Source organism: Lampris incognitus, chromosome 1, assembly GCF_029633865.1.
Source record: "Lampris incognitus isolate fLamInc1 chromosome 1, fLamInc1.hap2, whole genome shotgun sequence".
Lineage (NCBI taxonomy): Eukaryota > Metazoa > Chordata > Actinopteri > Lampriformes > Lampridae > Lampris > Lampris incognitus.
In genome coordinates, this window is record NC_079211.1 from 132,980,550 (window position 1) to 132,993,159 (window position 12,610).

Genomic DNA, 12,610 nt, shown 5'->3' on the forward strand with positions numbered 1-12,610 from the left:
CGCGCGGTACTTAACGTCCAAAACGGGTTCTTTTTTGATCGGATGAACTGAATGCGAGGAAATACGAAAGGAACTTCTTTTTTTTGTTTCAGTGATCCATATTTATTTCAAATTGCATCTATTAACACGTGTTTCTAGTTATAGGGCTGCTTTTAGCCCGTGTCTTTTCAATTATGTACTGATTGCAGTTTATATAGGTCGACATCAGCTTGTGAAAAAAAAAGGTGACAACCTGTATTTAAACTTTAATTCATAGCCAGCTCCTTTAACACCATTGCAATTGCTAGTCTGTCTTTTATACTACATTTACATCTAATACCATACATTTAGTAATTGCTTTCATACACTGATTCCCTTTTATGATCCAGTAAAAGCCCTAGGGTATATTTATGCATTGTTGCATCAATATTAACATACAATCTATGCTCAACTGAACTCTTGTGGGTAATTGGTAAAAGCATGTATTGGCCTATTATGAAATGCATGAATACCCATGTAAAGAAAAAAGGCAGATGTTGGCACACACAAAAAAAAATAAATCCAAAATGACCGCCTATTGGGAATGGAGAATGTACAGTATATCAGGACATAACAGCTCACTGAAAAACGTCAAATGAGTTCGAACAATCTGGTAAAGAGGAAAAGTGCTTGTAAGAGTTGGGGAGTCATGGAGTACTGACTTGGACAACGTCAACGATTCTTTGCATGTTGCATTCAATTGTATTTTTAGCACAACAATACCATAGCAGTCAATGCATCGGCATCATTAGCAGCACAATATTTCATATTTGTTTAAAGACACTTAAAAAAAGAGGATAATAATGACTTGGTAACAACCATACTTTTGCCAGCAGGAACCTATGACATGCAGGTAATAATTTCAGAAGACAGCTGATTCCAGAAATCAAACAAGTAGGTTACATGTTTTACAAAATGGTGCTAAAAGAGTTCACAAAAGTTTGACTGGCCCATCATATAGTCCAAGTTCTCTCTGCTCTCTTAATAACCGACTGGTCACATCTCTTTACCAGCCACGCTGCACAGCACAGCTGGTTGGCTGAGGGAAGTGTGGGCATCAATAAATGTGCTGTGCTCAAAGGCAGGCTTTGACTCGGCGATGGCGATGGTTGAGTTGGTGAGATGCGGTCTGGCACCTCCAGACAACTTGCCACCCCACGGTCTCCAATCCGGTCTGGCCTTTTGCTGCTTGGGGCTATCGGCCGGACCTTGGGGGCTGAGGCAGGTGCCCCCCATTGGAGACCTCTGCCCCTCATATGCCCCCCTAACCAGTCCGTTGGGCATGGACGAGGCAGAGGCCTGGCCCAGGTGCTCAGCTTGGACCAAAGGCTGCCGGTCCTCCTCCTCAGAGATGGCAAATACCGGCACGCTGACATGGTTGCTCTCAGCTGGAAAATCACGGCGCTTCCCAGACTGGGAGCTTTCACTTTGAGGCTGACCATGAGAAGAGGACCCTAGGCTAGACTCAGAGGATGAGGCCTGGCCGTGCGATCCCCCTGATGTTTGGCTGACGTCAGCCGGCCCAGAGAGCAGGCCAAAGCAGGGCCCGGTGAAGCGAGAGCGCCGCAGATTGCTTGCGGAGTTGAGGCGCCGCAGACGCTGGGCGGGCTGGGTCAGGGGGTAGGAGGCGTTGCTGCTTGCAGTGTCTGAGACAGTGCTGTTATTCATTTTGGCCTCCAGGTGGATGTCTGAGAAGACCTTCCGGCTGTCCTCTGCACGGCAGTCAGCCACCAGACCAGATGGAGCCTGAAACCATAGGAGAGAATTTATTTCATCGCCATACACCAATTAAAAATCCCAGGGTGGGTGTGGTACAGTTACAGTACTGGTGAAACTTTTCTGCATCAATGAACACAACACCACAGTACTATTGCTTCAATTAAAGTGCAGCCAAACAGGATTTAGTCTTCTTAAGAGTCCAGTTGTAACGTTTGTGATCGAGGAATTTATAGGGCTTATTCTAATGTTGTGCTTTTTGTTAGCCCTCTGGATTAGAGCATCAGCTAAACAAACAATGTTTCTGGTGGAAGGAAGTACAACAAATTATGTTGGATAGAGAGAGAGAACGAGAGCAAAAAAAAAAGAGAGGGAGGTTGAGAAAGAGAGAGAGAGAGAAAAGGAATGACCAAATCGGACCTAACAACATTAGTAATACATGGTGTCACTACATTTCATTGCTACCATGACTTTTTCACACAGAAGGGGGGGGGGGTGCGAGCCTAATACTATCCACCCATGTAATTTTCTCCATCTTTTTGGTCTTAACTTTGAAAACACAGGATGCAACTGTAGTACTAACACTGTCCACCAGCTTGGTGAATGGACTGGTGGAGTTCCAACTGCACCACTTCTTATGGAGTTGTGGCAGGGGAGGCAGGAAGTCTTGGAAGGTGCGTACGCTCCAAGCCCTGGGTCTGGCACTGCTGGCACTGCCGTCCTTTGTGGGTCTGGTACCCATGCCATGGGCCACGGGGTCTGGGGACGGCCAGTCACCGACAATGCTGGGGCCAGTGTCACTGTGGCGTAGAAAACGATCCTGCTGCTAAAAAAAAAAAAAAAATGAAACTAATGAAAAACATGAAGGAGAGGTGGTTGGGCTCTGTGTCTAATGCCCACTGGACACGTCTTTTTAGATGCAAACTACTACTACTACTACTTCTTCTACTACTACTACTACTACTTTCGGCTGCTCCCGTTAGGGGTCGCCATAGCAGATCATGCATTTCCATCTCTTCCTGTCCTCTGAATCTTCCTCTGTCACACCAGCCATCTGCATGTCCTCCCTCACCACATCCATAAACCTCCTCTTTGGCCTTCCTCTTTTCCTCTTCCCTGGCAGCTCCATATTCAGCATCCTTCTCCCAACATACCCAGCATCTCTCCTCCGCACATGTCCAAGCCATCTCAATCTTGCCTCTCTTGCTTTGTCTCCAAACCGTCCAACCTGAACTGTCCCTCTAATATACTCATTCCTAATCCTGTCCTTCCTCATGACTCCCAATGAAAATCTTAGCATCTTCAACTCTGCAACCTCTTTTTAGACGCAAATCACCTCATGAATTTGGCTTCTAACTCACTCACTGACAAATTGGTTTCATTTGTTGCATCATCTGCATTAATTCAAGGAGGAGACTTCGACTCCACTGAAAATGTATAAATGTTTGTGAGCAAGTGCATCTAGAAGTAATTGCTGCTGTAAGATGTTAATATATTTTCCATCCATCCATGCATTATCCAAATTGCTTATCCTGCTCTCAGGGTCGTGGGGATGCTGGAGCCTATCCCAGCAGTCATTGGGCGGCAGGCGAGGAGACACCCTGGACAGGCTGCCAGGCCATCACAGGGCTGACACACACTGGGATTATGTTTATTAGAAATTACCGCAGACACTACTCGTTGTAATAAGATAGTAAAGATAACATTCAGTAAGCAACCTGCATTGCCTGAAAAGATCGACCTGATTTGCGGTGGTCAGGCTTATAGCCATTTCCTCGTATGGTATATATACAGCTCAGGAAGAGCTCATAAACCTGAGTTTTTCAGCACATGCAAAAGACAATAATAATTAGTTAATATATTTTATTATTTATTTTTCGATAGATAATTTAGTAATAGTGCTGTGGTCAAGCAACTCAGAACTATTAAAAAAAACAAAAAAACAAGACTCGTGGGAAAAAAGGGACAATTGTCAAATTTGAAATTACAGGTTGAAAATTCATCTGTCATTTCAGAGTGCCATTTTAACCCTGCCTGAGCAACGGTGACATCACAGTGCATCAAACATGGCAGCATTCGTAGTTCATGGTAAGAGAGTAAAAGTGTTTATTTACATTTTAATGCATATTTAGATGTATATAATTGTGTGACGTGTTAGTATTTAAATGTTTCACTTTCACAATATGTGACATTTAAACGATTATATCAAATCAGCAATTTATTTCGCTTGTCGGCTCAGCTAAGTGGCGTTAGCTTGCTCAAAAATGCTACAGATGAAATGACACCATCCGTTTTGTTTTGGGGTTTTTTTGTCGCCCTGAGTAAACAGAGTGAACGTGTGACGCTGGAAGTCGAAAATGTCCAACATGAAGAAGAGTTCTGAGTTGTCTTGAACGCAGCACCTCCTCTTTGTTAACAACCATTGTCAAAGTGCCCTTGAGCAAGACACACAACCTCCAAAAGCTCCAGCTAGCTGCTAATCGGGTGACCAAACATGGAGACTGAGGTAACGGGTGTGAGTGTGTGAGGCGTATGACTGTCGAGCAGCATTAGGATAAATGCAGGTTCAAAGTGGGTCAGAGAAGAAGAGAAAGAAGCTGATTAAGAATAAGAAGACTAAATGTTATAAATACCTCACATATCAGAGGTGTCATTATGCCCAAGCACTCAACTGCAGCTAGAATGGTCACTGACCTAAAAGACTGGGCCAGGGCAACAGGCTAGCTATTGAATCAGGCACGCATCTCTAGTACCGAGCATGGATAGGAGAGGCTTCACATAGTTACAGCCTTTGGACAACAATTGTGTTGTAACATCTCATTTTAAACCTTGACCGGTTGATCGAGGGCACCTGTGCCAAATATAGAGCAGATGCCAGACTAAAACAGGCATCAGATCCGACATCAGATCCAAAGAGCCATGCTTCCAACTTGTCAGGGCTCACAGCAGAAAGAGAACTGAAAGTCTGCCTATTTCTGACACGTAAGAGGATGTTCGATCTGCCTTACATTATTATAAAAGGATTACTTATCAATCATCTCTGTCCCATGAATCCCAACTAGTGTTGTATTTCCATAATGGTCAACTAACATACACTCTACATTACAAAAATAGATGGGCTTATCAAGGTACTGCATCTTACATCAAGTCTCATAATGCTTTTTCAAGATATCGCTGGTTACATTTTCTTACGCCACTGGCAGATATTGATTGTTTCAAGAAAGTGTGCTTTCATGGTTATAAGGCTTGTAATATAGAACTTTCATTGAACGGGAAAGAAATCGTTTTTCTTTTCTTTTTTTTTTTGGAGTAGATGTCATGAATGGGTCCTCTTATTATGAGACAAGTGCCCTTTCTTGAAACAAACAACACCAGCCAGTGGGAGAAAAGTTTTTTTTTTTACTATCAATATTTTCAAATAAGCAATATGAGACTTAAAACAAGATAAAATACCTCAGTAATATAGTCTTATTTTGCTGTGTACTGGCTAATGCTTTAATCAAAAATGTGTATACCAGTGCATCCCCATTGCTCCCAGTTGATTAATTTCTCCCTTGAATGAATTTATAAGGGATATCACTACCAGAGAGAGAGAATGAATGAGGGAAAGATGGTGAATGAGAGAGAGAGATAGTGAAAGAGTGAGAGAGAAGAGAGAGAGAGAGAGAGAGAGAGAGAGAGAGAGAGAGAGAGAGAGAGAGAGAGAGAGAGAGAGAGAGATGTAATCCATCAAGCTGTCGTTGGCACCAGCTACATTTCCAACTCAAACCCTAATTGTTCCCTACAGATTGTGCTGTGTACTATTTTAATGGATTAGCAAGAAGGAACTGTACTGATTAGCTTGGAGCACTCGGTCAGTCAGTCAGCCAGCCAGCCAGCCAGCCGGCCAGAGTGCATGGTAGAGTGCATTACTCACCTACCAAATGCATTCATTTTTTAAGCATATTAAAGCTGTCAAGTGCACAGGAGGGGGCTTTAAAGTGTTTTCATTCAGGTTTTTGGCTCATGTATTTCCCTTAACTACATGTTTGAACTTCTTGGTTTATCTGGTATTCTGTGAGGGCAACTGACATTTGATATTTGCTTACTTTTACTCTTTCCCCATGACCCTACATTGCTTAGATGGATGCTTGAAGTCCATGTGTAGTAGAACAAAGGTACTCTTATATAAAGTGTCTTCTCCAGGTGCACAAATAAGGGCCTGTTGTTAATTGTTGACTGTATGGGAGACTCACTGAGTGTAGCAAGTCTGTACGCAGTAAATTGGAGAAATGGCCTTGGTGGATGAGAGCTGGAAGACATGCGATAAGGAGGGGAAAAACAGACAACTGTCCTATAAGAGAGACTGTACTGTATTGATCGGTGTGCATTCAGGCACCTGGGCTTGGATGCGTCTGTTCATGAACATATATTAAAATCATGTGACAATACTGTAAGAGACTTTTGTCTCATTCCTCATTTCTGCCAGCGTGGAATTCAATAATTGCCATGACATATACAATGTAGGTCCTTCCTTTTAGAGGCTTGACTAATGACCATTTCACTGGATACTGTACACTGTATGGAGCCATGTATAGGCCACCTATACTACAGCAACTATAAGAGGCTAAGACTCCTCGCTAATTGTCAGTGACAAGTTAGATGTAGGAGGGCTACATTAGGGCCATATCCTTCCTGATCAGCCCGCTGCTGCAGATCAGGGCATGGTGAGGGTTTAGGGGTTCTTCAGAGAGCGAACGAGAGAGAGAGAAGCAGGGGGAGTGAGAGAGAGAGAGTGAGGGAGAGAGCGAAAGGGAGCGGATAATCCTTCCCACGGAGTCACTAGCAGCTAGCTTTGTCTAGACAAGAATTAGAGGGGGGGGTTAATGAAATGTTTTTTTTTGGTCAGCAAAGCCGGGGGACACAATGGCAACTTTTAGTTGAGGCACACAAAGTGGGTAATAAGCCACCAAACATGGTCATTTAAAAAACACCCAGTCCTCATGAAGCCCACGTCAGTGAAGTAGCTGGCCTGTTCAGTGACACTGGGTAGATGAGTTTGATGTGAGAGCCCTCAGGTGACTCGTTTTAATTGACGCTTGCAATGGTTTCTCCCCTCTGCACAGTAAACACAAAAATAAATGAATAATAATCTCACCATCGGGTTATTTAACATCTGCTCGCTAACAAACAAGGGACTCCTACTTCATGAGCTACTGAATGATCGCAAGTTTGATTTTTTTATGCTTGACTGAGACATGGCAACAACCCAATGACTTTTTACTATTAAATCAAAGTATTCCTCCTGGATTTGTGTACACCTGCAAATCCCATGACACTGGCGGCGGGGGGGGGGGGGGTCATGATACTTTACAGTGGAAATTGTCTTCCATAGCTGTGTCTGTGCATGTTTCATTCGAATCCATTGCCCTACAAATCAATGGACCAAATCCTACTACACTAGCCACTGTTTATCGACCACCGAAGCCCAACAATGATTTCTTAAACGAACTTTCTGTTTTTCTAACCTTCTTATGTTCTTTGTCCCCTAATGTAAAATTGCTGGGTGATTTTAATATACACATGGACAATGTCAGCAATACTCTCACAAGGGATTTTACATCATGCCTGGATAGTTTTGGATTACAGAAATATATTGATTTTCCTACGCACTCCAAAAGGACACATAATTGATCTGATTTGCTGCTCTGGTGTAACTCCTCTTAATTGCAAACCATCTGATTTGCCCATTTCTGACCACAAGTTAGTGTCTTGCGATGTTAACTTAACAGTATCCAAAACAAATTTGTCACGCTCCATCTCATTCCATAATATAAAGAATATTGATTTATCTGCTCTTTCTAGTGGAATTGATAACCTCCCCAGCAAAGACAATTTATCCACCCCAGACAAACTGGTCTCTCATTACAATGATGGACTTTATAGTCCATCATTGCTCCTTTAAAAACCCGGTCTGTTTCCTTTACCCACTCTGCCCCTTGGTTTACACCTGCACTATGACAGCTTAGGCCGTTGCCTGGAACGCCTTTACACGAAAACTGGTCTTGTTGTTCATAAAGACATGTATAACGAACACATACTTCATGATAAGGAGGCTCTGTCCACAGCAAAATCATCTTAATATGCAAATTTAATTAGATCAGGTGAAGGGAACACTAGAACCCTGTTTTCCATGGTAAACAATATTGTAACGTGCATGGATAAGTAGACACGTTAGCCCTTGGCTAATAGGTCGGACCCTTAAGTGGAGAGGCTAGCGATGTCTCCCACAGACATAGATAGATACAGGTTCGCATCCCGGCTGCAGCGGTTCCTGTGGTTGCCCCCCGAATTTGCTACAATATTTTACAGCCACCGGACACTCTTGCACCTCACCTGTATTCAATTGCTCAATGTAACACCTTCATGACCTTTTTTAACACCAAATTTGAAAATATTCATCAACAATTGACCTTGTCAAACAATACCGCATACAGTTCATTTTATTCACCCTTCTAAGTTCCCCTCTCTTCTTCACTATCTAGTTTTAAACTCCCAACTGTAGCTGAAATATCTGGTCTTATTCACAAATGCAAATCATCTACCTGTCAGCTAGACCCCTTCCTACTCATTTAGTAAAAACCTGTCTACCTTCTCTATCATCTTTAATAACGGATATCAAATGTTCCTCCCTTACCTCTGGTCTTGTTCCCTAATCTCTCAAAACAACTGCAATAACTCCAGTACTCAAGAAACCTGGTGCAGACCCCAACAATTTGAATAATTTTCACCCAATCTCAAATTGACCATTTCTTTCTAAAACACTTGAAAGAACAGTCGCAACTCATGTACACGCTCACTTGACTAGCAACAATCTGTTTAAACAATTCCAGTCTGGTTTTCACTCCATGCACAGTATGGAGACAGCCTTGATGAAACTCACTAATGATCTGTTGATGGCAGCTGACTCTGGGCACTTAACTATACTTGTCCTTCTTGACCTGAGTGTAGCCTTTGATACCATCTCATATAACATCCTTCTAGAGAGATAAGCTTCCACTGGAATAACTGGCACCCCCCTTGACTGGTTTAGATAATATCTCTCTGGCCGCACTCAGTTTGTTCAACTTACAAATTTGAGATCACAGTCCTTTCCTGTTACTACCGGTGTTCCCCGGGGCTCTGTATTGGGACCTCTCCTATTTATTATTTACCTATTACAGGAAATTTGGCATTCAATTTCACTGCTCCGCAGATGACACCCAGCTTTACCTATCCACCAAGCCTACCTCCACTCTTCCACCCACTTGCCTTTCTGACTGCTTACTAGTAATTAAATCCTGGTTTTCATACCACTTCCTCAAACTTAATAGTGATAAAACCGAGGTCCTCTTAGTAGGTACTAAATCTACTTTGGCTAAACCTGATAGTTTCCCCCTAACTATTGACAATTCTATAGTTCCTCCATTGCCTCAGGTTAAGAGTCTGGGTGTCATCTTGGACAGCGCATTATCTTTTGAAGCTTACATCAACAATGTTACTCGATCTGCATTCTTCCACCTATGCAATATTAATCATCTTTGCCCATCACTTAGACCTAACAGCACCGCCATACTCATTCACACCTTTGTTACATCCCGTATTGACTACTGCAATTCTATCCTCATTGGTCTTCCTCTCAAGGGTCTTCATAAACTTCAGTTGGTCAAGAATTCAGCTGCCTGTATCATTACCAGAACTCCTTCCATAGATCATATCACTCCTGTTCTTCAGCAATTCCATTGGCTCTCTGTTAAATACTGTATTGACTTCAAGATACTGCTTCTCACCTTTAAGGCTCTTAATAACCTAGCTCTTTCATATCTTTCTGAACTCCTTCATATCCACACGCCCTCCTGCACTCTCAGATCATCTTCTGCTCTCCAACTCACTACACCGTTGGCCCGCTTGACTACCATGGGGTCTAGAGCCTTCAGTCATTCTGCCCCCTGCTTATGGAACTCTCTCCCACAAGACATTCGCAACATTGACTTTCTTTCAACCTTCAAATCTCATCTCAAAAAATACCTTTTCAAACTGGCACGCTTCATTGAGTTTTGCTGATTTTATACTTATCTGTTGTATTAACTTTTTATTTTCTACCCTGCTTTGTTTTGATTTTATGCTGTCTGATACAGTGCTGCTTGTTTTGTTTTTTTGTTTTTTAAACTGTGTTCTGTAAGGTGTCCTTGAGTGCTCTGAAAGGCAGCCACAAATAAAATGTATTATTATTTTTATTATTATTATTATCTACTACTACTACTTTCGGCTGTTCCCGTTAGGGGTCACCACGGTGGATCATCCATTTCCATTTCTTCCTGTCTTCTGCGTCTTCCTCTGTCACACCAGCCACCTGCATGTCCTCCCTCACCACATCCATAAACCTCCTCTTTGGCCTTCCTCTTTTCCTCTTTCCTGGCAGCTCCATATTCAGCATCCTTCTCCCAATATACCCAGCATCTCTGCTCCACACATGTCCAAGCCATCTCAATCTTGCCTCTCTTGCTTTGTCTCCAAACCGTCCAACTTGAGCGGTCCCTCTAATATAATCATTCCTAATCCTGTCCTTCTTCGTCACTCCCAGTGAAAATCTTTGCATCTTCAACTCTGCCACCTCCAGCTCCGCCTCCTGTCTTTTTGTCAGTGCTACTGTCTCCAAACCATATAACATAGCTGGTCTCACAACTATCTTGTAAACCTTCCCTTTAACTCTTGCTGTGACCCTTCTGTCGCAAATCACTCCTGACACTCTTCTCCACCCACTCCACCCTGCCTGCACTCTCTTCTTCACCTCTCTACTGCACTCCCCGTTACTTTGGACAGTTGACCCCAAGTATTTAAACTCATATGCCTTCGTCACCTCCACTCCTTGCATCCTCAACATTCCACTGTCCTCCCTCTCATTCACGAATAGGTATTCCATCTTGCTCCTACCGACTTTCATTCCTCTTCTCTCCAGTGCATACCGCCACCTCTCCAGGCTCTCCTCAACCTGCACCCTATTCTTGCTACAGATCACAATGTCATCTGCGAACATCATCGTCCATGGAGACTCCTGCCTGATCTTGTCCGTCAACCTGTCCATCACCATTGCAAACAAGAAAGGGCTCAGAGCCGATCCTTGATGTAATCCCACCTCCACCTTGAACCCATCTGTCATTCCAACCGCACACCTCACCATTGTCACACTTCCCTCATACATATCCTGCACCACTCCTACATACTTCTCTGCAACTCCTGACTTCCTCATGCAATACCACACCTCCTCTCTCGGCACCCTGTTGTATGCTGTCTCTAAATCTACAAAGACACCATGTAACTCCTCCTGGACTTCTCTATACTTCTCAATCAAGATTCTCAAAGCAAACATCGCATCTGTGGTGCTCTTTCGTGGCATGAAACCATACTGCTGCTTGCTAATCGTCACCTCTCCTCTTAACCTAGCTTCTATTACTCTTTTCCAAATCTTCATGCTGTGGCTGACCAACTTTATACCTCTGTAGTTGCTACAGTTCTGCACATTGCCCTTGTTCTTGAAAATATTATTATTATTATCATTATTATATCTAAAACATGTTTTACATGGGCCACTTAAAAAAAAAAGACAAAAGACACACACACACACACACACACACACACACACACACACACACACACACACACACACACACAGACCACACACTGTGCGTCAATGTGAGTATGACACACACGCACACACACAGAGACACACAAATTTGGAGCTGGGAATCTGGCTCTGCGGATAATACTCCATTAGCTGTAGAAAAGCTTGCCAGTCCTTCAAAAAGCTGCCAGGGCTGCCTTATGCCAACTCTTATTCCAAGAGAATACAAAAGAGCACAGGAAAAAATGCTGGGTCAAACTCTTGCTTCTTCCTCAATCTCCCTCACTCCCTTCACAATCTTCCTGTCCCCCAAAGTCCTCATGGCTTGGACACTCCCCCCCCCCACCCCCTTGATTTTATAGTATGATGCTGTATGTAGCTCAACACCCAGCCCGCCGATAAAAGATGTCGGTCTCATTAAAGTGCAATGGGTCAATTCAAAGTAATGAAACACCCTGTTGCAAAAATGTCTGACAAGACCCCCCTGGCACTTGGATGTCTCCTCCAGAGTGCAGCAGTTGTTGCAGGCGTCACTCACCAACAGCTCAGCTTTGACATTGAATAAGGAAAACATTTCATGGTGTTTCAGAGGATTGCAATGCTACCGTGTGCTCCTAATATTCGAAATACACTGCACAGAAAAACTGCATATAGCGTTCACTATCGGGTAGTCGAAAAGATCATTCTCCTAAATCTCTTTCCTGTGTTTGTGTTTTCTTTTTCTCCGAGTGTATGCCATAGTGAGAAATATCACCGTGAATCCTCGTTCTGGCACATAGGTGGTGGTGGGTCTTACCGTGTGGGGGGAGAATGGTAACCTGACGGGGCTGGGAGCTGAAGATGCGATGAACACCTCATCTGTCTCCAGGTCCAGTTCTGTCAAGCCACCAGAAGAAAGCTCCATCTCTGTGTTTTGGGAAACATCACCACTGGCACTGCCTAAGAAAAAGACAGGGTAAAGCAAGGGTGAACTTGAAACCAAAATTTTCTGTGCCACTCGATTAAAAAGCTTCTATGAACAGTTACGTCCACCCATGCACTGTGTTTGTGCTAGGCTGCTTGCGGTGACTGCATCAAGGTCTGTTTCCAAGCCATGTTCTCACTTTGAATGCTCATATTTGGGTATAGATTTAAAAAGCATACAGTTAACTTCTCACATTGTCCCATTGCACTGGACGTGAGGTTTGGTGCCATCCTTGCACCTCAAGAGTCACCCTCCTTACTTTGAAATTATGA

General features: G+C 43.3%; 1 protein-coding gene across 1 annotated transcript in view; it reads right to left on the reverse strand.

Moving 5' to 3' along the window:
* Positions 1-75: 75 nt before the first annotated feature.
* Positions 76-12,610, reverse strand: part of si:dkey-112e17.1 (uncharacterized) — a 47,468-nt gene continuing 34,933 nt past the window's right edge. The window contains exons 5-7 of the mRNA XM_056287296.1: positions 12,171-12,313; positions 2,318-2,560; positions 76-1,764 (exon numbers count right to left, since the gene is read on the reverse strand). Coding sequence (XP_056143271.1) covers positions 1,015-1,764; positions 2,318-2,560; positions 12,171-12,313 — 1,136 coding nt within the window. The 3' untranslated portion in view covers positions 76-1,014. The remainder of the gene's footprint in view (positions 1,765-2,317; positions 2,561-12,170; positions 12,314-12,610) is intronic.